The sequence below is a fragment of the Carex rostrata genome, chromosome 18 (assembly GCF_964058835.1).
Source record: "Carex rostrata chromosome 18, lpCarRost1.2, whole genome shotgun sequence".
Classification (NCBI taxonomy): domain Eukaryota; kingdom Viridiplantae; phylum Streptophyta; class Magnoliopsida; order Poales; family Cyperaceae; genus Carex; species Carex rostrata.
The window spans coordinates 1,245,129-1,267,648 of record NC_135935.1 but is presented as its reverse complement, the minus strand read 5'-3'; the positions used below and the strand labels follow the sequence as shown (position 1 = coordinate 1,267,648).

The following is a 22,520-nucleotide window of genomic DNA, read 5'->3' as shown; positions in this document are numbered from 1 at the left end:
ATTAATTAATAGAGAACCAGTACACATGATATATTAACATTGCAAATAAAAGAAGCAAGCGTTTTTGCAGCACATGACATGCTTTGAACAAACGGTAGGCACAAGGACGGATCTGCGTACATTCATAGAGTTGCTTAGCTATCTTTATAATTTTAAAATTTTAATTATGTATACTAAAATATAATACAATTTTTTTAAATGTTTTATATAGTCAAATTTTTCTTATAAAATATTAAATATTTACTTGTAATTTAGTGATTATTGCTCTTCTTTGTGGTTATGAAAATTGAGTTTAAATCTCACATTAATTATATGGCATTTTAATTTCAACATTTCTTATTATGATTTTCTGTTCTGCTCTTGTTCATTGACGCGATCATTTTAAAGAGAGTATTTGTTTCAAAAAGTAAACGAGAGAGTGGTCGTGAATGAAATAAGATGTTGGTTAATAAAAAATATATTTTCGTAGTGTATAATAAGATAAAATAAGTACTTATAATAACATTCTAATAGTTAAAGGAAAACTAGCAAAAAGAAGAAAAGTTTGTTTTGGTGGCAAGTCTTTAGGCGAATTTTATTAAATATCAGAGTAAATTATAAGTCTGTTCCAATATAGATATTCTTAGTATTATATACACTAAACTACTTGTAAAATATCTTACTACTAAAAATTAAAGGAAAAAATAAAAGTAAAATAAGTAGTTGCGAAATGTTCAGTTCACACCAAATTAGCAAGTAAATAGGCATGATCATTCTCTTCTCTTGATATGTAAACATAGCAGTAGAGCGAGTGTGACTGTGTCAACACCGCCTAGGAGTACTGATCTGAACCAATAGGACCAGAACAATCACCACTTCAGCCGAGGAGGCACTAAATCAAATCGGACAGGGAATTGAATTAACCGGACCAGGACAACACCACTCAACCGAAGAGGCACAAATCAAACCAAACCGGGAGTTGAGTCGACCGGAACAAGATAATCACCTCACAATGGATCACAATTGTGAAAAGAGACAAAAAGAGAATAAGAGGGGAGGAAAGAGGAAAGAAGAAAACACATCATCATCATCACCAAACATAACCACAACAACACAGCGAGTGGAGCAAATTCACAATACCCTCAGTCGAACCTGGAGAGTCGAGACAAAGCGAAAAGTGGTGGCTAGATCTATTAAACAGAAGCACCTGCTCAATTGGAGTGAAATGAGATGGACCAGTGAGTAGTGATCAGATCCGTTGGATGGGAGCACCTATTTGAACATAGTGAGACAGAGCGTTGAGCGGCGATAAAATCATCTGCTCGAATAGAGCGAGTCAAAATGAACCAGAAGAACAAGGGATAAAGGTGGTGAGGCAAAAGAACGAAGTGGACGGACGACTCTCACAACTTCATCTTCAAAATCTCCTAACTGTCTGAAGCGGAGCTTACAAGAAGGATAGCGGAGCTTACGAGGAGTTGATTTGTTTATTTTTGAAGAAAAAATAACTTTCTTCAATATATAACAATTGAATAATCAAATTAGCTATCTTATTGTTTTTTTTCTGTAACTTTTTTCAAACTTTCTGTAACCAAATTCAAGTAGAGTTTTATTATTAAACTTATTGCGGTTGAAAAAATAATTTATTTATGTAAGATAAAGTGCTGGAACAGATTTACGAGGAGTGAATATAGTCAATTGATTTATCTTTCTTCAATATACGACAACTGAATAATGAAATTAGCCATTTTATTATTTTCTCTTCTTGTAATCCTTTACAAACTTTTTGTAACCAGCAACTTACAAATTCAAATAGAATTTTTTTATTAGACTTGTTGTGGTTGAAAAAATAATTTATTTATGTAAGATAAAGTGCAGGACAGATCTATGTGGAGTGAATATGGTCAATTGATTTATATTTTTTATTTTCAAAATTTCTATACTTGTACATTTTTTTTTATATAGTTTCAAACAAAATATTATGATATATATAAAGTTGACATCCATACTTAGTATGAAAATTTTAGATAATTGATATCTAATATGTTTTTTATTCTTATAGCATGAAAGTCTTGGTTGCTCCACATAAAGTGTAAACGAGATATTATGTTCAACACAATTCCTGGAGAACAAATTCCGTGATTCTGTTTAAAATCAAAATTGCATAATATATCTAATTCATTAGTGGGTACTGTGTTTGTATATTCATGTTGTCTTGCATTTTTCCTACTTTTTAAAATTTTCTGAAATCGATAATTCCGACAAAGAAGGTAAAATCCTCTCTAAAACAATCTTAACAACGAAAATGCGGTAACGGGTTTCCCAATTTATCGGTTCCGATCCATTTTAATGTAAATTGTAAAAAAAATTATAGGCCTTGGCCCAAATTATAGGCCTGCTAATGAAAAGTATCTGATCATGGGCCCAAGAGATGAACTTCCTCCTTAAGCTTAATTGAATTGATTTTATTTGAACAAAGCACACAACTAGGCCCTGATTCGTAATTATAAATTTTATTTGGGTCAGAAAATCACAATCTTTTCTTCTCTCCATTCGTTTTAAATAAATTGAAATCAACGGTCCGAATGTCCAGCTCTTGATAACTACAGAGACCTGATCTGTCTAGGAATCAATTAGAAACGAAACCGATCGTTGATCCACGACTTGCAACATGTCTATCGTCGCGATAGATATTTATAGAGGAAAATTCTTTAAAATTGCGGTCTAAGTTGCATAAAAATATGACAAAAACACACAAAAGTATTATAAATTTTGTACGGATAAACATCTAAGCTGCATGTAATTTGATGTGATATAAAATCAAACAGATGAACCAAATATTATTCGCTAAATTTAGCTGTAGTAAATTTAAAATGCTTTTGTTCATGTTTGCAGGGGAAGATCTACATTGGACCCAGAGAAAGGGAGAGGCAGTTGTCCCTTGAATTTTAAATTATTTTTCTTGAACATTTTTTTTGTTCCCGAAATTCTGATTTGTAATTTGGTTAAATTAGAGTTAAAATAAAAATAAATTTTTTAATTATATTTGATAATTAGAATTATAAGTCAGACTATTGAAAATTTTAAGTTGAAGCATTTTATTATCTAGTACCTGATTAGTTAATGGGTTTAAATTCGATTAGTTATTTAAATCTAATACACTATTTTTTTTACTATCTGACGAAAATTCTGAATATGTTCCTGTATAATTGTTCATATTTTTATGCAATTTGTGCCACAGTTAATGTTTTATTTTATTTTCACTCAAAATATGACTATCGGGATCCCATATCTATAAATTCCATATTATAAAGGATAAAATACAATTGATTTTGAGGTTCATGTTAATCACACAGCTACTAACACATCATATAATGCCTTCTGATGAAAGTAATTTAAATCATTAGAAAACATGAATTTCACAGCACAATCAATTCAACCAAAAAAAAACACCGTAACATGGAAACGTGTTTTTTTTTTTTATGGTTTAATTTTGAGACTTATCTTGAATAAATTTTAAACCTTAGCTATCATACAATTAATTTATAACATATTTATTAGGACATGTATTTGAATATGTACCATTAAAATAAAATATAAAATCTCAAATTTTATCATTTATATTTTTTTTTGTTAACTACATATTTTACAATATAGACATGTCTTCTTTTGAACAATATTTATTTCTTTATTTAAAATATATCAACATTTTGACATTCGTCGTATCTCAAGTTCCAACTCTCTTATTAACATAGTTATTAAATATATATATTTTTTTTTTTGAAAGAAGTGGCTTAGCCACCGATTTTCATATAATCGAAAATCATACAATATCCAACTAGTATCAATCGGCTTGGGACAATATACCAACAAAGCAAGACAATATATAGAAACCTATTACAACATAGCATAACCAAAACAAGTAGTCAACAAGAAAACAGAACAGATTATAACACCAAAAAAACCATGAACACGCCAATAAACGAGTAATTTTTTTACATATCCTTATGGTTATTTAGTAACCAGCATATTCTGTCTGAGTTGATTGATGTCTAGGTAGATTCTGCACCTCCACAGATATCTAACTCAGATGAACAGTTTCCTTTAAATTATAGAGACTAAACATAAATGAACAATCATATAAAATATTAATACCGTGAATGAAGTCAATTTTACAGTGCCCATAGTATTTTACTCTAAACTGTATAGAAAAATATTATATATAAATATAAATATTTTGAAAATAAACGAAGATCAATTAACCACGTACGTTGTTATTAGCTCCGTCTCAGTTATTCGGAATAACGGGGGCCAGTATTATTTGTAATTGCAAAGTTATAAGAACGATTCGGATCCACTAAATCTAAAAAATTCCCTTTTGACGGTACTGGTACTGGTACCGGTACCGGTACCGGGGAGGATCCGAATTCCCAACTCTAATGCTCAAACGGTGATAAATGTAAATCTTATCTATAATCTAAAGAGGAGTATAGGCCCATACAGTGGGCTCCCCGCTCCTCCCAAGTCCCAACGAGTGCTTTATAAATAAATAAATAAATATATAAATCCTTATCTTCACGAAAACCCTGGATATTAAAGCTGTTGAAAAAATAATTATATAAGATTTATTGATATGAATGACACGGATGATATCTCAACACATGCCTTGGGACCTTGTCAGAAAGAGGCAACGCCGCAACGGCCAATTTAGGCGCTAGCAAGGGGACCGACTTTTATGTAATCACGAAAACCCTGAGCTTATCTTGCGCCTTTTAAGGCAAAATCAACGTGAATAGAATAGGATAAAGTCTTTTTTGTCATTTTTATTTTGAGGAAGATAGAGTTATTTTTTTATTTTATTTTTATTTTGAGGAAGATAGGATACGAGTTCAGGTTGAAATGCATAGTGTGTTTTATGTCTTAACCACGTTTCATATTTTTATTTCGTTTTCAGAATCCAAGCAGTTAATCTGAATCGTTGAACTTGACTCCTATATTAAAATATTTTTGAATGTCAAATTTTATTTTTAAAAAAATACTATTCTTTTAGTTAGGTGCAAAATCATAGCTTTTTTTCGGAAAATTTCGAACCATAAAAAACAATAGTTTTATACTAACTAAAAAAAATAGTAAAACATTTTCAAAGAAATATAAAATTTGGTTGTCAAACACACTTTAATATGAATATAATATTGAGCAGTTCGGATCGATTATTTGAATTTTTAAAAATGAAGATAAGGATGCGAGACATGAAAATAATTTTAACCCTGTTCCATAAAATAATTCTACAATAGATTATTTATAGTAATATTTAAATAAATAAAAAAAATATATATATATATATAGTTAGGCTGAGGTGCTATGGATAGCATAGTGGCCTCTATGCTACGGCTCAATATTCGAGTTTTCAAAATCCAAACGATCGATCCGAACCGTTCATCTTATTCTCCATATTAATATCTGCTTGGAGACCAAATTTTATAATTTTCTGAATTTGTTTACTATTTATTAAGCCACTTTGAAAATTGCTAATCCAACGGTTTTACTGTTTTGTGCAGCCACCGTTGGATCAACAATTTTGTAAAATACTTAATAAATAGTAAAAAAATTCAGAAAAATGTAAAATTTGGTCTCCAAGCAGATATTAATATGGAGAATAAGATGAACGGTTCGGATCGACCGTTTGGATTTTGAAAACTCGAATATTGAGCCGTAGCATAGAGGCCACTATGCTATCCATAGCACCACAACCTAACTCTCTCTATATATATATATATAGAGAGAGAGAGAGAGATGGACTATGGTGCATTGCAATGCATAGGCTATGGTGTGCATTGGACCATAAATCACCGATTCAAAGTCCAAATGACCGATCCAAATCGTTCATCTTGTTCTCCATATTAATATGTGCTTGGAGACCAAAATTTACATTTTTTGGAATTTTTTTACTATTTATTAAGCCACTTTGAAAATCGCTGATCCAACGGTGACTGTTTGGAACAGTAAAATCAGAAGCCACCGTTGGATCAGCGATTTTCAAAGTGGCTTAATAAATAGTAAAAAAATTCTAAAAAATGTAAAATTTGGTCCCCAAGCACATATTAATATGAAGAACAAGATGAACGGTTCAGATTGGTCGTTTGAACTTTAAATCCATAATTAATAGTGCAATGCATAAAAGGGTTCATGCATTGCAATGCACCATAGCCCATCTCTCTCTCTCTATATATATATATATATATATGTATGTATTAATTATGGGGTTTAGGGTTTAGGTTTTTAAGTTATTTACAATTTAATTAATCAGCTAACTGTCAAATCTCGATTGTCGAAATATTTTATATTATTTTAGCTAAATGACTTTCAAATTACCACAACTTTATTTCACACATTCCAAATTTAAATAGTGACGAATACATCTGCAATTTGTTTTGTAGCTTGATCAATAATTTTATTTTGGTATCCGTACCAAAATACGGAGGTGGTACTGATAAAAGGTAAATCTATGGCACTTATATAGAGTTAGGCTGGGGTAGTGGTTTGCTAACGGGTTACCCGTGACCCGTTCTGAGTTACCCGTTAGGGGTAACGGGTAGGACGGGTAAAGGGGTAGGTCGGGTACGGGTAAAACCCGTAACGGGTAGACGGGTAATTTTTCCAAAACCTCTATCCGGTCCGTTTATTATCCGTACCCGTTGCGGGTTGACGGGTACGGGTACCGCGGGTACGGATCCGGGTATCCGGGTACGGGTCCGGTCCGCCCGGTTTTTTTTTTTTCTGTTTTTTTCAAAAAATTCAATTTTTTTTGAAGTGAAACGGGTCGGGTACGGGTAGATGGGTACGGGTAGGCGGGTAGACGGGTACGGGTATAACGGGTTTTTTTTCAAATTAGGTTGTCCGGTCCGTTTATTACCCGTCTACCCGTTTGTACCCGGGCAACGGGTACGGGCCGGGCAAAACGGGTTGAACCCGTTAGGGGTTTAGCAAACCACTAGGCTGGGGTGCTATGGATAGCATAGTGGCCTCTATGCTACGGCTCAATATTCGAGTTTTCAAAATCCAAACGGTCGATCCGAACCGTTCATCTTATTCTCCATATTAATATCTGCTTGGAGACCAAATTTTACATTTTTCTGAATTTTTTTACTATTTATTAAGTATTTTACAAAATTGTTGATCCAACGGTGGCTGCACAAAACAGTAAAACCGTTGGATTAGCGATTTTCAAAGTGGCTTAATAAATAGTAAAAAAATTCAGAAAATTATAAAATTTGGTCTCCAAGCAGATATTAATATGGAGAATAAGATGAACGGTTCGGATCGACCGTTTGGATTTTGAAAACTCGAATATTGAGCCGTAGCATAGAGGCCACTATGCTATCCATAGCACCCCAGCCTAACTCCACTTATATATATGCACCTAGTATTTTTTTTATAACGATCACAATTTAAATGTTCAAATGTAGCGATGGCAATGCCAATAATACATTAATTTTTTCATCGTAGGCTGTACGTCCTGTTAAATTTTGATGGTTGGTATCAGATAAAATAATCCTCTATAAAACTAAAGCATTAATTTTGGTCATTTGATTTGATTGGGCGGTACATAAAATTATGATGGTGTGGTGTCATAACTCATAACAATTAACATTACGGCATCAGATATGTACAGATGTACGTACTTAAATTATTTGATTATGGTGTATATAAGTTATTAAATTTTATCTAATTAGGAAATTGTTTGACTGTCTATGAAAAAATATAAAAAATAAATAATGGGAAATTTCAAATCATTTGATGAGTTACCAGTCTTTTAAATTTGACCATATTGGAACACGTTATATTTTAAATGATTGAAAGTACATCTACTACATTAATATTTTTTTTATTTGGATTATTTTTATTAAAGATCTCAGATATGTGTGCCATAAAAATGGGTGTAATATAAAACTGCTCGAAATAAAATAAAACTGAAAGAAAAAAAATATGCACTATAGCAAAAATGTATTTGCAATTAGTAAAATATATCTCCGATTATAAAGCTACTCAATTATTATATGAGGAGAAATTCAATGCGGATCATAGTGTCAAATCGGTGCCAATAAAATTATATCTCAAATATTTATATTTTCAACTTTAAAATAAATAAAAAACTAATTGATTAGATATGTGTATACGAAGAAATTACATCATTTCTATTTTTTTTTTTTTTTTTTTTTTTTTATATGCATCAAGAGCTAACAAATCAACGGATCAATTATTGGGGATTTATCCCGTCTCTTGCTGGCTATCACAATGTAGCCAAGATCTCATAATTTTTTATATGCATGTAACTAAGATGATAAAAATATTTCTAGCAGTTTGTGTTTGTTAATATAAGATGATTTATATTTGTTAATTTAAAATATATCTAACGATTCATATTGGTATGCATGTAAATTAAGATAAATTAAAATATATATAACAATTTCAGCTTGTTAATTTAATTATCGATAAAAAATATTAAAACCATTTGACACCGACCATCACGAGCATTGGATCCCTCCTTTATTTATATTAACATAAAAAAGTATTGTCATAAAAAGGTTATAGTAAAAATATTTATTTAATTAGGAAGTATACTTGATTAAAAAGTGTAATTTGTAACCTTTTTTGGGTTGCACACATGATGATATCACAAAATTACATGATGCATCAGAAAAATACAATAAACTAACGGAAAACCTCTTCTGCAAATGTTTTTATATAATTAATTAGCACAATAAAACCATTAAAGATGTTACATAATAATTAATATCACAAAACTTCAATTTACAAGAAGGAACTTCCATCTATGACCAATCCATCGGCAAAATGCGGTTCTTGCACCGTTCCTGCTCCAAATTCTCTTTGGTTAGTTCCCTAAATTAATATAAAACATGATATTCATAAGAATTTCGCTCCAAAATAAAGCGAATAAATTACAAAACAAAATATGCGTCTACAAATTGAGACAAACCTGCAGCGAAAATTTATGCAAGTAGAGATTGTCAGTCTGAGCAGTAGTTGTTACAGGTTGGTTTGCATTTAGGTCCCTTGATTTCAATTGATCATCAAAAAGAGACCTTGTAATTCTAGGATTATAAGGCAAGGAATTCACATGATGATAATCCGTGGCCGTGATGGATATGTATTGATGGCTCTCCGGGAATATCATGGGTACCATGCCGCTTTCTATCCACATCATCTGCTACATTACAGCAATCATTGAATATGTTATTATTATTATTATTATTTTTTCAATATTATAATGCATGGTATGGCCTAAATTCCATTGTCTGGCTTATGTATTCTCATTGGGGATACTGATACCAACTACCAACAACAACTCAAGTTTTGTATGTACTATGTACCCCTAAATGCTACATGCAGAAGGGGATACCTTTTAATTTTCATATTTTTTTTTTCTGAAGAGGAGGAATATGTATATACCAGTTTAGTATAACTTAATTGATCACACATTGGAAAAAGGAGTCCATTGATGATTTAAAAGGTAGGTAGGTATACACCGTTTTAATTATGTGTTATTTCATTAAAAAGATACTGCCGAAATTTTTATTTTTATCATTTAAAAAAAAAAAGTAAACTAAATAATCACAGAATCTTGAGAAATTCAATTTTTGACATGGTCACAACGTGAAATTGCAGACATAAATTGAGTGTTCGCAACTTCACGTTGCGAACAACAACTTTTTTTTTTTAACAACTTTGACCGAAATCTTGTTTTCAATGTGTTTTGATTGGCTAAAGAAATTCAGGGCCCAGAAAATCTAAGAAAAAACGGTTGTGAGTAGAAAAAAAGGTTATTGTTCACACTGCGAACATTTAATTTTTATCTGTAATTTCAAGTTGCGTTCATGTCAAAATAAAATTCTGGTCAAATTATAATTATTTGGTTTAACTTTTCTTTTTTGAATGGTATATTTAAAAATTTTGGAAGATACTGTGCATTACTAAATTTATAGTACCTGAAGCTGGATTTGTAGAGATTTCAAGTACTCAATTGCCTCGTCTAACATTGATGCTTTGTCGGTCTAATTAAAAAAATTGACAAATTAGAATTATATCTAGATAGTGACTTAATGCAATTTAGAATACAATTTTGAACATGAGATTGGTCTATAAAATTTGAATTTTGGGTTACCTTGGTGCAATGCGGCAATAACTCTTGCAAAGCCTTCAATCTCTCATTTATTCTATCCCTTCTCCTCTACATTATTAATTAGGTTAAAAATATTAATTAATGTTAATTTGTAATTCAAGATAAGAAAATGAATTAGAAAGTTATGTTCAAGCTTATTCCCCTCCGAATACTAAAAATTTCAAATAAAATTAAAGAAATTTTAATAAGAAAATGTACCCTTTCTGAAAGATTGTGCATTTCAGCCGGTCGGCTTCTTCGGGATGATGTGATGCGCTGATCAGACTTTCTTGCATCAGATCCATTTTCTTCATCTTCATATCTCTACATGACAGATAATATTTTGTTGCTGAGATATCTATATTAATTAATTATTGAGAAGATAGTTCACAAGTTTAATTTCAAAATTTACTGTATTGACTTTTAAGTTTTAACATTATATTAAATTGTTAAGACTGTTCTATTTTATGAGTGCCATATTTAACATTATTAATATAAAGTCAAGTGATTAAAAATAATATAAATTAAACCTATCAAAAAAACTTCTAATTTGACTTTATACGAAATGATCTCTAAACCTAATAAGTTTGTTTATAACATATATATCAGAAAATAAATCAATCTAACGATTTGAATTTATCGTTGAAAGGCAAAACCATAAATTTTATAATTAAGCTCGCACAAATTATAACAAGCACCGCGTGGTAAAGAAAGTGCAGAACTGTGAAATAGCACCAATTAATTATATTTAGTGCGCAACTGAAAGAAGTTACAAAGTTTCATAATGATTTACGAAAAATATTCACACACCTTGCTTTGGGCGTCAAATTCTGATGCATCTCTTCCTTTTCTTTTGTTTGTTTTACTCTGCTCATTTTCAAAAATGCCCTTCTCTTTTGCTTGAAACCCCATTGAGTCCACTGAAGTAGAGGATTCACCACTTCCTAAATTAGCCTTATTAAATGGGACATCAATAGAATTGACTGATCTTGGCAGGTGTGAGAAATTGACCACCATAGTGTTGTTTTCTTCTCTTTGGGGGATACCAGCTATAGTTACATCTTGTTTGGTAGTTGCGAAGTTAAAATCACCAAATTGAGGTTCATTTGGTTGGAGCTTCTTGCCTTCTCTGATTGCTTCACCATTGATGTTTCCAAAGTAGAATTGGGAAAAGAATTCTCTCTCCATGAAATATATATAACCAGATCTGAAAAGTGTAAATGAAATAAGCTTATAAAAGTTCTGTATGATTGAAAGAGTACCAAAGAATATTTCTTTACTGTTCTGAAATCTATATCTTATATTCTTAAAACTTGAAAAAAAAAAAAACAGATGCATGGTAACATGCTGAATTTTGTAGAAATATGTTTGATAAAGTAAAAAAGCACATGAACTATATATGATCTATATAATGGTGCTAAGACAGATAAAATTAGTGTTAACAGAAATTAACACATGTAGAGAAATAACACAAAACAGTTTCATATTTTTAAAGCAGAAGTCAAAAAAAAAAAAAAAAGGTACAGAGAATTCTATAAGAAAAACTAGATAATTGAACCTCTGATTGTCAAAAAAAAGAGAAGAAAAAGTTCTAGAATTATTTTGCGAAAATAATAACAGATCTCTCACACACCTTTTTCCACTTGTAATCGTTCTCTCAGACTCTCAGTTTCACACGGAAGTATGCTTCTTTACAAGTTTCACAGTAATTAGACTACAGCGGTACCAAGATGTACTGTTTTATAAAGATCTGAGGCTGATGTATGGAATGGACTTTCCTCAAATGGCATGCACAACATATGTATAGTCGGGAAGTCGCATGACATCATTAATTGGTACTTGGTAGATAAGATATAAAGATTTTTTTTTTTTTAATCACTGAATTCAGATTCTATGAGGCTTGTAATGTACATACATGCCGTGCGGCCAGTCGACAAGGTCTTGCTTTATTATTACTAAAATGTTGAATCTACAAATAAAATTATGATCAAAATATGAAATTAAAATTGGGCCCGGAATGCGGGCTTGTCATCTCCAATTGTGAAGTTTCTAATGGGCCGTTCTTTGTATTTGCAAATTTTAAGATAAAGGCTGAATATTTTCATTCTCGCTAAAAAGAAACAAATAGAGATGAAGAAAGTCCACTAACAAGGCCATTTCTTATGTTTCTTTTAAAATCTAGAAAAAACAATAATCACATGTCCCAAAATTTATCATAATTTCTTTTTCCAAATTCTCAACATAATGCAATTCCTTTTTCTATTTCACTCGGTTCATACGACTTTCCCTAAACCATTTTATTGTCAGTTATATTAAATTTAGTATGGATCTCTTACTCCCAAATATTATATATTTATATGGGTATCTAAAGTTTAGCCAAAGGTGACTAAGTCATCATTTTAAAATTTTAATTATATATATATATATATATATATAAATTTAATTGATTTTTTTTTAAACTCTTTATACAGTCTAGCCACTCACAATAAATGATAAATGTTTAGTTGTAGTCCAGTGGTTAAAGTTTTATTTTGTGGTTGAGAGATTTTGAGTTCAAATTCCACTAATTACAATTGTGCATTTTAATTTTCAGTCGTTCATATTAAAATTTTCTAGTTCCGTCCATGGATATATATATCTCTTACTACCAATATCTACAATGGTATGCTTCAACTCGGCGTAGTATCGCAAGAGCATAATTCTCTTTTCTAAAGGTTTTAATTAGGTCGTGCACTTTGAATTCACATCATCTGATTTGAGTTTAGATCCGATCGATCCATCATATTCAGAAGCGACGGTGCTAGATTTTGAAGCTATGAAAGTCAGATATGGATAAATCAATTATATAGAATAAAGGCACAAGTATAAAATTTTGAAATTAAATGAAGTCAATTGATCCTATTGTTTGTACGGACAATTATCCTTTTAGATATTGGACAATGAGACCCACTATTTTACGGTCAAAATTAACTTCCAACCAAGTTTAACTCAATATAGCGCCTCTTTGTTTGTGGGATTCTATTTAAGATTCGTGCAAAGTTAAAAGAACTCTTCCAATCTGTTATAAAATTAAAATAAAGTTGCAATAAAAATAAGTAAATAGCAAGAGATATAGAGAGAACAATAATAGAATTGTATTCTCCACTATTGTGTATAATATATGTGTCTCACATTCTCTATTTACAAAGCCTCTATTTATAGGCTAGAAAGAGATGTTACAATAATAAAGGAGAAAATAAATGTCCATGGTAGTGGAGATAGTGGAGGTAGTGGGCAACGAAATGATAATTAATATTGGAAGTTATAGAATGAACATCCACATAAATATATTTTATAACACTTCCCCTTGGATGTTCATCTTTCATTATACGCTGTTAATATGATACTTAGGGATCGATATTAACATGATACTTCAGGATCAACATGATACTTCAGGACCATGTACTGCCTCATTAAAAACCTTACCAAGAAAAACCCATTGGGATAAAAACTTGGTTAAGGAAAAAAGAGTACAGTGCGTATAATGCTTCCCCTCATTTTTATATCATCGAATATCCTTCAATCGATGTAGACCTATCTTCTTTGTGAGTTGTACAAAAATCTTTGTCGGTAAAGATTTTGTGAATAGGTCTGCTAGATTGTCGATTGATCGGACTTGGCAAACATCTATTACGCCTTCCTTTTGTAGGTCATGTGTCGAAAAGAACTTTGGTGCAATATGTTTAGTTCGGTCTCCTTTGATATATCCTTCTTTGATTTGTGCAATGCATGCTGCATTATCTTCATATAGCGGAGTAGGATTTACCTTGATGTTTACAAGTCCGCATTCTTCTTGAATATTTTGAATCATTGACCGTAACCAAACACATTCTCGACCCACCTCGTATAAGGCGACCAGTTCAGCGTGATTTGAAGATGTAGCCGTAAGAGTTTGTTTTGTCGATCGCCATGAAATTGCAGCTCCACAATAGGTGAATACATATCCTGATTGAGATCGTGCTTTATGTGGATCCGATAAATATCTCGTATCTGCATATCCAACTAAATTGGATTTTGTATCATTTTTATAGTATAACCCCATATCTCTAGTTCCGCAGAGATACCGAAATACTTGTTTAATTCCATTCCAATGTCTTCTGATTGGTTTGGAACTATATCTTGCTAACACATTTACTGCAAATGAGATATCGGGTCTCGTATTATTTGCAAGATATAATAATGCCCCGATTGCACTTAAGTATGGTACTTCAGGACCAAGCACTTTTTCATTATTTTCTTGTGGGCGAAAAGGATCATTTTCTGCATTTAGCGATCATACAACCATTGGTGTGCTCAAAGGATGAGCTTTATCCATATTGAATCTCTTTAATATTTTTTCAACATAATTTAATTGATGGATAAATATTCCATTCTTTAGATGTTCGATCTGCAGGCCGAGACAAAATTTTGTTACACCAAGGTCTTTCATCTCAAATTCATTCTTCATTAATTTTGCAGTATTCTCAATCTCTTCAGGAGATCCAATAATATTCAAATCATCAACATACACTGCAATGATTGTGAAACCTAAATTTGATCTTTTAATAAAAACACACAGACTAATTATATTATTTTTATATCCTTCTTTTAGAAGGTACTCACTTAGTCGATTATACCACATTCGACCAGATTGTTTTAGTCCGTATAAAGATCTTCTTAATTTTATAGAGTACATCTCTCTAGGTTTTGACTTATATGCTTCAGGCATTTTCAATCCTTCTGGGACTTTCATGTATATATTACTGTCAAGTGAACCATATAAATAGGCTGTTACAACATCCATAAGTCGCGTTTTTAGATTTTCTGCAACTGTGAGACTTATTAAAAATCTGAGAGTTATCGCATCCACTACAGATGAATACGTTTCTTCATAATCAACTCCAAGTATTTGTGTAAAGCCTTGTGCCACTAGCCTTGCTTTATATCTCACAATCTCATTTTTCTCATTTCTTTTTATGACAAATACCCATTTGCAACCTACAGGGTTAACATCTTTGGGCGTTTGGACTACAGGTCCAAATACTTGCCGCTTTTCTAATGAACTTAATTCTGCTTGTATGGTATATTTCCATTTAGGCCAATCATTTATATGTCTACACTCTTCTAGAGTTTTTGGCACATTATCTTCTTCATTTATAACATCGCTTGCTATAGCGAATGCAAAGATTTCATCAACATGTGTTTTATTTCTATTTAATATAGTACCATTTATTACATAATTTATAGAAATCTCATAATCATTTGGTACTTGAGTTTCTTCTGGAACTTCATCAACCTCTTTTGGGTTTTTATCAACTTCTTCATGAGTTCTACCATTAATCTCTTCTGGGATTTTATATACTTCTTCAGGAGTTTTACTATCAACCTCTTCTGGGGTTTTATTGACTTCTGCAGGAGTTTTACCATCAACCTCTTCTGGGGTTGGACCAACTGCTTTATTCTGCTCTTTCCTTTTACGTGAATTTACATCCTTAGAACCAAGTGGTCTTCCACGTTTTCTACGCACATTAGATTCATTAGATATTTTTGTAATGTCAATTCAAGCAGGTGCGTTTATAGCTGGAATATGTGATTTAGTAACTCTATTCATATCTATGAATGCACCAGGCAATTCATTTGTAATTCTTTGTATATTTATGATCTTTTGAACTTCGAGTTCACATTGACCACTTCGGGGGTCAAGATAAGATAACAATGAATTCCAAGTTACTTGTTTATCCAGTTTTTATTTTTCTTCCCCTAAATTTGGGAATATTGATTCATTAAAATGACAATCAGCAAATCTTGCTGTAAAAACATCTCCTGTTAATGGTTCTAAATATCTAATAATAGAAGAAGAGTTAAAACCAATATAAATTCTCAACCTTTTTTGAGGTCCCATTTTTGTGCGTTGTGGAGGAGAAATTGGAACATATACTGCACAACCAAATACCTTTAGATGGGACAAATTTGGTTCTCTTCCGGAGACCAATTGTAATGGGGAATATTTATGATAAGCAGTTGGTCTTAATCTAATTAGTGCAGCGGCATGTAATATGGCATGTCCCCATGCGGAAGACGGTAAACTAGACCTCATGAGTAATGGTCTAGCAATTAATTATAATATTTTAATCAACGATTCTGCCAGACCGTTTTGTGTATGAACATGGGCCACTGGATGTTCTACCGTAATTCCAATAGACATGCAATAATCATTAAAAGTTTGAGAAGTGAACTCACCTGCATTATCAAGCCGGATTCTTCTGATTTGATAATCCGGAAAATTAGCTCTCAATTGAATAATTTGTGCTAATAGTCTAGCAAATGCAACATTTCTTGTTGCTAACAAACTCACATGTGACCAGCGTGTTGATGCATCAATTAACACCATAAAATATCTAAACGGTCCACATGGAGGTGTAATAGGTCCACATATATCACCTTGAATTCTTTCTAAAAATGAAGGAGCTTCAGGTCCAACTTTATTTGGAGATGGCCTAATAATTAGTTTTCCAAGAGAGCATGCTTCGCATGTCATATCTTTTGATAATAGAATCTTCAGGTCCTTTAGGGGATGCCCATTTGCACTTTCAATTATTCTCCTCATCATTATATTTCCTGGATGACCCAATCTGTCATGCCATAATGTAAATAATTTTGGATCAACTAACTTCTGGTTAGTAACGGCTAACTTCGGGTTAGCAACCATATTTGATTCTATTTTACTTATATAAGTAATATATAATCCATATGACATTGCTTGCATCTTTTTAATTATGATCTTCTGGCCATTCTTAATAGATGTGATATGAAGATACTCACAATTTTTCTCATTCATAGTTTCAATATGATAACCATTCTTTCGAATATCTTTAAAGCTTAGTAGATTTCTTCTGGATCTACTTGAATATAATGCATCATCTATTATTAATTTTGTTCCTTCAGGTAACAAAATACAAGTTCTTCCGGAGCCTTCTATTAAATTACGTGTGCCAGATATAGTGTGAATATTAGTCTCACCAAGATACAATTGTGAAAAGTATTTCTTACTTTTTCAATATGGTATTAGTTGTTCCACTGTCTACCAGACATGGATCTTCATTACTTATCATTGCGTCAGTCATTTTCATGATTACTTTGCAACTTCTTCCAAGCAATTCGTGCTGATAACGTGTTATAAAATTAAAATAAAGTTGCAATAAAAATAAGTAAATAACAAGAGATATAGAGAGAACAATAATAGAATTGTATTCTCCACTATTGTGTATAATATATGTGTCTCACATTCTCTATTTACAAAGCCTCTATTTATAGGCTAGAAAGAGATGTTACAATAATAAAGGAGAAAATAAATGTCCATGGTAGTGGAGATAGTGGAGGTAGTGGGCAACGAAATGATAATTAATATTGAAAGTTATAGAATGAACATCCACATAAATATATTTTATAACACAATCTTTATTTTTGGAAGTTCTCATTGTTTCATTTCGGATCGGATTCTTAATCAGACGATCCAAATCCAAACTCAAAATTTGAGTAACGATATGGACTTTGCACTTCATGGTTGAAAATTTAGAGACGCAGGAATTTTCTGCCCCTAGAGGAAGGTGATCTCGTTCCGAAAATTTAATGCCTCAGAAGTCAGATCAATTAGATTCTCCCATTCCCGGAGGCTGGAGCAGTAGTTAAATTCTTACGCGTACGAACAACGAAGTGATGAGGCGACAGAATTCGCTGAGTAAAACCAACCTGGAATGTGGAATCTAGGGACTAACTTGTAAAGACTTCAAAAGATAGGTCTATCAAGTAAAATAAGCAAATTACTATTTTATACCTTTCCCCAAAAGAGAGATTTACAAAAAGAGGCTTGGAGCTCAGAGAAGAGGTGATCGATACGACCGATCTCAGCCATGGCGAACTCCGATGCCGACAAGCTGATGGCTAAAGCCGACAAGCTGTTAGTACCTCTTTCAGTTTAGCTCTTGTTTTTCTTACAACTTTTTATGCATGTTCTTGTGTGTGCGCCTGTGTAATTCTTTGTCTCCCTATGATCGACCTTTCCAGTAGATAATATTTGGAATCTTAATGAATTTCATGAAATTTATGGATCGTAGAAAGTTCTAAGTTTGTCCGTCTCTGCCCATTGTAGCTGTGCTTAAAGTTACCAGGACCTCATTTTGGATCTGTTTGCTGAGATTTGGTGTGTTTTAGAGACATTATATAAAGACTGATAACTAGAAGTGGTGTATCTTAGAGGCATTATGAGATGACTGATAACTAACATAACCCGTGCCCATTCCTTCTACTGTACTATTACCTTGGACAAATTAGCTTGAACCAAATTGCTAGACAGTCTTAACAAATACAGTATCATTAACCACCTCCTTGTTGTGTAAAATTTTCTTTCAATTTTACAGAACAAAGCTCAGTTTTACAAGATGGAGTACAGATTGGAAAACTGCTACCTCACTATATGAACAAGCTGGTATATCACCACTATAGAATTGGCTTTGTATTTTTATTTTTTTCTGTAACTAGGTAATTATTGATAGAACCTGTTATTCTATTGAAGCTGTTGCATATAGGTTTAAGAAAGACAATGAGAAAGCAAAGGAAGCATTTGAGAAGGCCTCCAAAGGACAAGAAATGATCTCATCGTAGGTGCCTCTATTTTGATAGTTACCACTTTCATTATTTTTGTTCTGAAAAAAGTTTTTCTCTACGGGGTAAGATCCAATTGTCCAAACTCTAAAATGCAATTTATATGCACATCTCCACTTTCCAATTATCATATTCAATATTCTGGTGCAATCAAGTTAAAGTGTGAAAAATGGTGGATAATGTTTTAATTAGTTTATATTTTTTTTTCTTCTGTATTTCACTAATTCTGTATAAATAAGTGGGTTTCTGTATGATTATGCATCTAATAACTTCCCCTTTTTACCTTTATAAAATTTTCCAATCTCATTTTAACTGCCAAACAAAATTCCATTAGCCTGTTTAACTTTCTGTATTTCACTAATTCTGTATAAATAAGTGGGTTTCTGTATGATTATGCATCTAATAACTTCACCTTTTTACCTTTATAAAATTTTCCAATCTCATTTTAACTGCCAAACAAAATTCCATTAGCCTGTTTAACTTTCTGTATTTCACTATTTCTGTATAAATAAGTGGGTTTCTGTATGATTATGCATCTAATAACTTCACCTTTTTACCTTTATAAAATTTTCCAATCTCATTCTAACTGCCAAACAAAATTCCATTAGCCTGTCTAACTTTCAAAGCAACAAGAATCATTCATATGCAATGATAAAACAGTGGGAAGAATATTAGAGGGAAACTTCTAGTACCTATAACCATTCTGTCTTTTGAGTCTAACTCTTAAAGCAACAAGAATCATTCATATGTGATGCTAAAAATGTAAAAATAATATTAGAGGGGAACTTATAGTACCTATAATCATTCTGCTTTTGTGTGTACTTCCATTGTGTGAAATTTTTTGTGACATCTTCGAATGATTATTTTTCTCTCAATACTTCAATGCGTAATATACTTAATAAAGTTCTGTGAAAGAATTCTTAAAGTCATATTTTATAATAGAATATGACACAAAAATTTGCCAGACCATGGGATGCAGCTAAACACTTGGAGACGGCAGCAACATTAGCAAAGGAATTGGGGCATTTAAATGAAGTTGCCGAACATTATAGAAGAGCTTCCGAGTTCTACATGGAAGCAGGCCGTTCCCAACCTGCCTCAGATGCCCTGGCAAAGGGTGCCAGGTAAGACTCCTGCTCAATATTGCCATCTATTGCAGTTTTATTAGGCCTTTTCTTTGCTCTCTGTTTAGTTAGCTCATGTAAGCCCTTATAATTCTCACCCAGACAACTGACTGAAGAATACAAAACAATAAACAATTTTTTATCGTTGTGGAGATGCATTTTGATTCCTTTTATGATGTGGTTGGTTAGTGCACTGGAAGAAGGGATGCCAGATGAAGCAATTAAAATGTACACCGATGCATGTGTGATTTTGGAGGAGGATAAGAAGGAGCAGATGGCTTTTGACTTGTACCGAAATATTGCTGCTATGTATATCAAAACCCAAAGGTAAAAGAGAACCAAAATTGTTCCCCTGCGCAATGAGGAATACCCTTTCTCTCCTTGTGTGTGTGTGTTTTTTTTTTTTTTTAATTCTTTTTCAAGTACCTCAGTTACCCCTCTTTTATTCTTCATTTTATGTACCAGTGAAACAGTGGGAGGGTTGTCTAGGTATCTTCATAGGGTATTCTGTATACATAATATATTTTATATGTTTGTGGGAGCATGTAGGATTTCATACCTGCAAATTGTAAATTATTAGTTCATATCTTTCAGGTATACAGATGCTGCAACATTTTTCCTGAGATTGGGAGTAGCTGCTGATAAGTGCAATGCAGTCAATAGTCAATGCAAGGTTGTGTTTTTGTTTTGGTTATACCTATATATTTTTATATTAGTCTATTATTTCCGTGATTTATTTACTGAAATATATGAAACTGTTTATTTTGGTCCAGGCTTACTTGAGTGCCATCATTGTTTATCTCTATGCGCATGATTTTGGACAGGCGCAGACATGCTATAACGACTGCTCCCAGTAAACATCTCTACACATTGCAATATCTTTATTTGGTCTAACATTCATTTGCTTGCATACTATTGAGGACTGCATATCGGAATTTGAACTTTTTTTTTTTTTTTTTGCTTTAATTTCTTGCTTCATGTCAGAGTTGATGCATTTCTAAATAGCGACCAAAATCTTTGTGCAATGAAGCTTCTTTCTGCATACGAAGAAGGAGATGCTGAAGAAATCAAACGGGCAGCTAACTCCAGCACCATTAAGCACCTTGATCACTCGGTATGTTCTACTTGCTGTTTCAGTATTAGTTTACTATCTCAAGTATCAGACAGCAGCATAACTGTAACTTTAATTTGTTTATCTCAGTTTCTTCGGAAAATAGTTTGTATAATTTGCATATTTTCATCCTTAAAAGTAGGCCATTTTTTCTTCAATTTGCATGTTCTCTTTGTTGTTTTTGTACCGTCGATACCTACTGGTGTGATATTCTAGTTCCTTTAACACGCAAGTGAATGGTTCTACTTTTGTGCATTATGCGTGCATTTGATTTGTTTTAAACTTTGTATTACTGGTTCAGGACCATTGAAATTCATTGATATCTGATACGACTGTAGTAATCAGTAAGCAGTTATAGAGTCCACTTTTTTTTTTGCATGTAGTTTATAATTCAAATAAACTGTTACTTATATGTATGCACAATTTTGCAGGTGATAAGGCTAGCAAAGAAACTGCCAACTGGTGACTTGAGTGGTTTAAAGAAGGGAGAAGAAGCAAGTGCTGCCACATTAGATGAGGATGACCTCACCTAAATCATCTTTTAAAAACAGTTGCATAAATATATGCAACCATGCATGGTGAATTTGTTTGCTTTGAGGATTTTTATGACTCTTTGCTGGGTTCTATTGGTGGGGTGGGGGATCGTACCAGATTTGCATTAAAATATGTATAACTATTATCTTTTATGGATAGTGGATTTGATTGTCTTTGTTTATACACTTTTGTAAAGAACACAAGCTTGTACATTTCATTAAGATCTGTTTATTTGTGGCTGCTCTTGAAGGTCTTAAAGAAGAAACGCATTCTAGTACTTGGGTTTGAAAAATGTACTGAATAAACGAAAAGATACTTCCATCTTGGGCTATCTAGTGCCAACAAACACAAAACCTACGCCACTTTAGTTATATTGTTTTATGTAGACATGGTTTTCTTTTCTTTTCCTTGTCAATTGTCCAAACCAGTGTTGTAAAAAACGTCCGTTTAGGCCAATTAATTGGTCGATTATTTTAATTATGAACGATTATCTCTGATTAATCGCTTGACAATACCTTATCTGTTTGATAATTGCATATCGTTATTTACAACTGATCCAAACAAACACACGACCTATGCCGTTTTTATAGTTATATAGTTATAATGAGTTTGCCGATATGTTTTTTTTTTCTTTCTTTAGGTGTGTTCCATAAAAGGAGAGAAGAGGGGAGGGAAGTGAAGTGAAGTGTTGACTGAATTGTCCAAAAACAAGTTTACTTGCTTTAATAACTTAAATTTTGGATGGGAGTCAAGCAGGGGTGGATCTACTGTAGCAATTCTCTGGATTTCGAGTTTTAGTGGTAATCTATTGGTACCGATTAACTTTGTTTCTTTCTGAAATTTTTTTTGTCCCCCTCTGAATGTTTGATTTGTAATTCGGGTTAAATTTAGAATTAAAATCAAAATAAATTTT

General features: G+C 32.3%; 2 protein-coding genes and 2 long non-coding RNA genes across 7 annotated transcripts; 1 reads left to right on the top strand and 3 right to left on the bottom strand.

Annotated features, from left to right (window-relative positions):
* Window positions 1-8,727: 8,727 nt before the first annotated feature.
* Window positions 8,728-11,938, bottom strand: LOC144569475 (transcription factor PHYTOCHROME INTERACTING FACTOR-LIKE 13-like). 4 transcript variants are annotated; one of them, XM_078319845.1, is made up of 8 exons: window positions 11,793-11,922; window positions 11,206-11,366; window positions 10,970-11,103; window positions 10,379-10,483; window positions 10,163-10,228; window positions 9,987-10,052; window positions 8,978-9,208; window positions 8,728-8,880 (listed from the first exon to the last, which is right to left on the bottom strand). In XM_078319845.1, exons 2-8 carry the CDS (start codon window positions 11,345-11,347, stop codon window positions 8,791-8,793), a joined length of 834 nt encoding a protein of 277 aa, XP_078175971.1. In that variant the 5' UTR covers window positions 11,348-11,366; window positions 11,793-11,922; the 3' UTR covers window positions 8,728-8,790. The 4 variants fall into 4 exon arrangements, with proteins under 4 accessions (XP_078175971.1, XP_078175972.1, XP_078175970.1 ...); XM_078319846.1 differs by having other exon boundaries at window positions 10,970-11,142; window positions 11,251-11,366; XM_078319844.1 differs by having other exon boundaries at window positions 8,978-9,205; window positions 10,970-11,366; window positions 11,793-11,938.
* A 5,939-nt stretch (window positions 11,939-17,877) lies between these two features.
* GSNAP (gamma-soluble NSF attachment protein) lies at window positions 17,878-21,836 on the top strand. Its single transcript, XM_078319864.1, has 9 exons — window positions 17,878-18,134; window positions 18,595-18,662; window positions 18,750-18,834; window positions 19,804-19,962; window positions 20,152-20,289; window positions 20,557-20,635; window positions 20,736-20,815; window positions 20,947-21,076; window positions 21,505-21,836. The coding sequence occupies exons 1-9, from the start codon at window positions 18,088-18,090 to the stop codon at window positions 21,604-21,606; spliced, it is 888 nt and encodes a 295-aa protein (XP_078175990.1). The 5' UTR covers window positions 17,878-18,087; the 3' UTR covers window positions 21,607-21,836.
* Window positions 19,414-19,846, bottom strand: LOC144569492 (uncharacterized). Its single transcript, XR_013516073.1, has 2 exons — window positions 19,634-19,846; window positions 19,414-19,530 (listed from the first exon to the last, which is right to left on the bottom strand). It is a non-coding gene; the product is annotated as an uncharacterized LOC144569492 (long non-coding RNA).
* Window positions 21,704-22,235, bottom strand: LOC144569493 (uncharacterized). Its single transcript, XR_013516074.1, has 2 exons — window positions 22,181-22,235; window positions 21,704-21,961 (listed from the first exon to the last, which is right to left on the bottom strand). It is a non-coding gene; the product is annotated as an uncharacterized LOC144569493 (long non-coding RNA).
* Window positions 22,236-22,520: the final 285 nt, after the last annotated feature.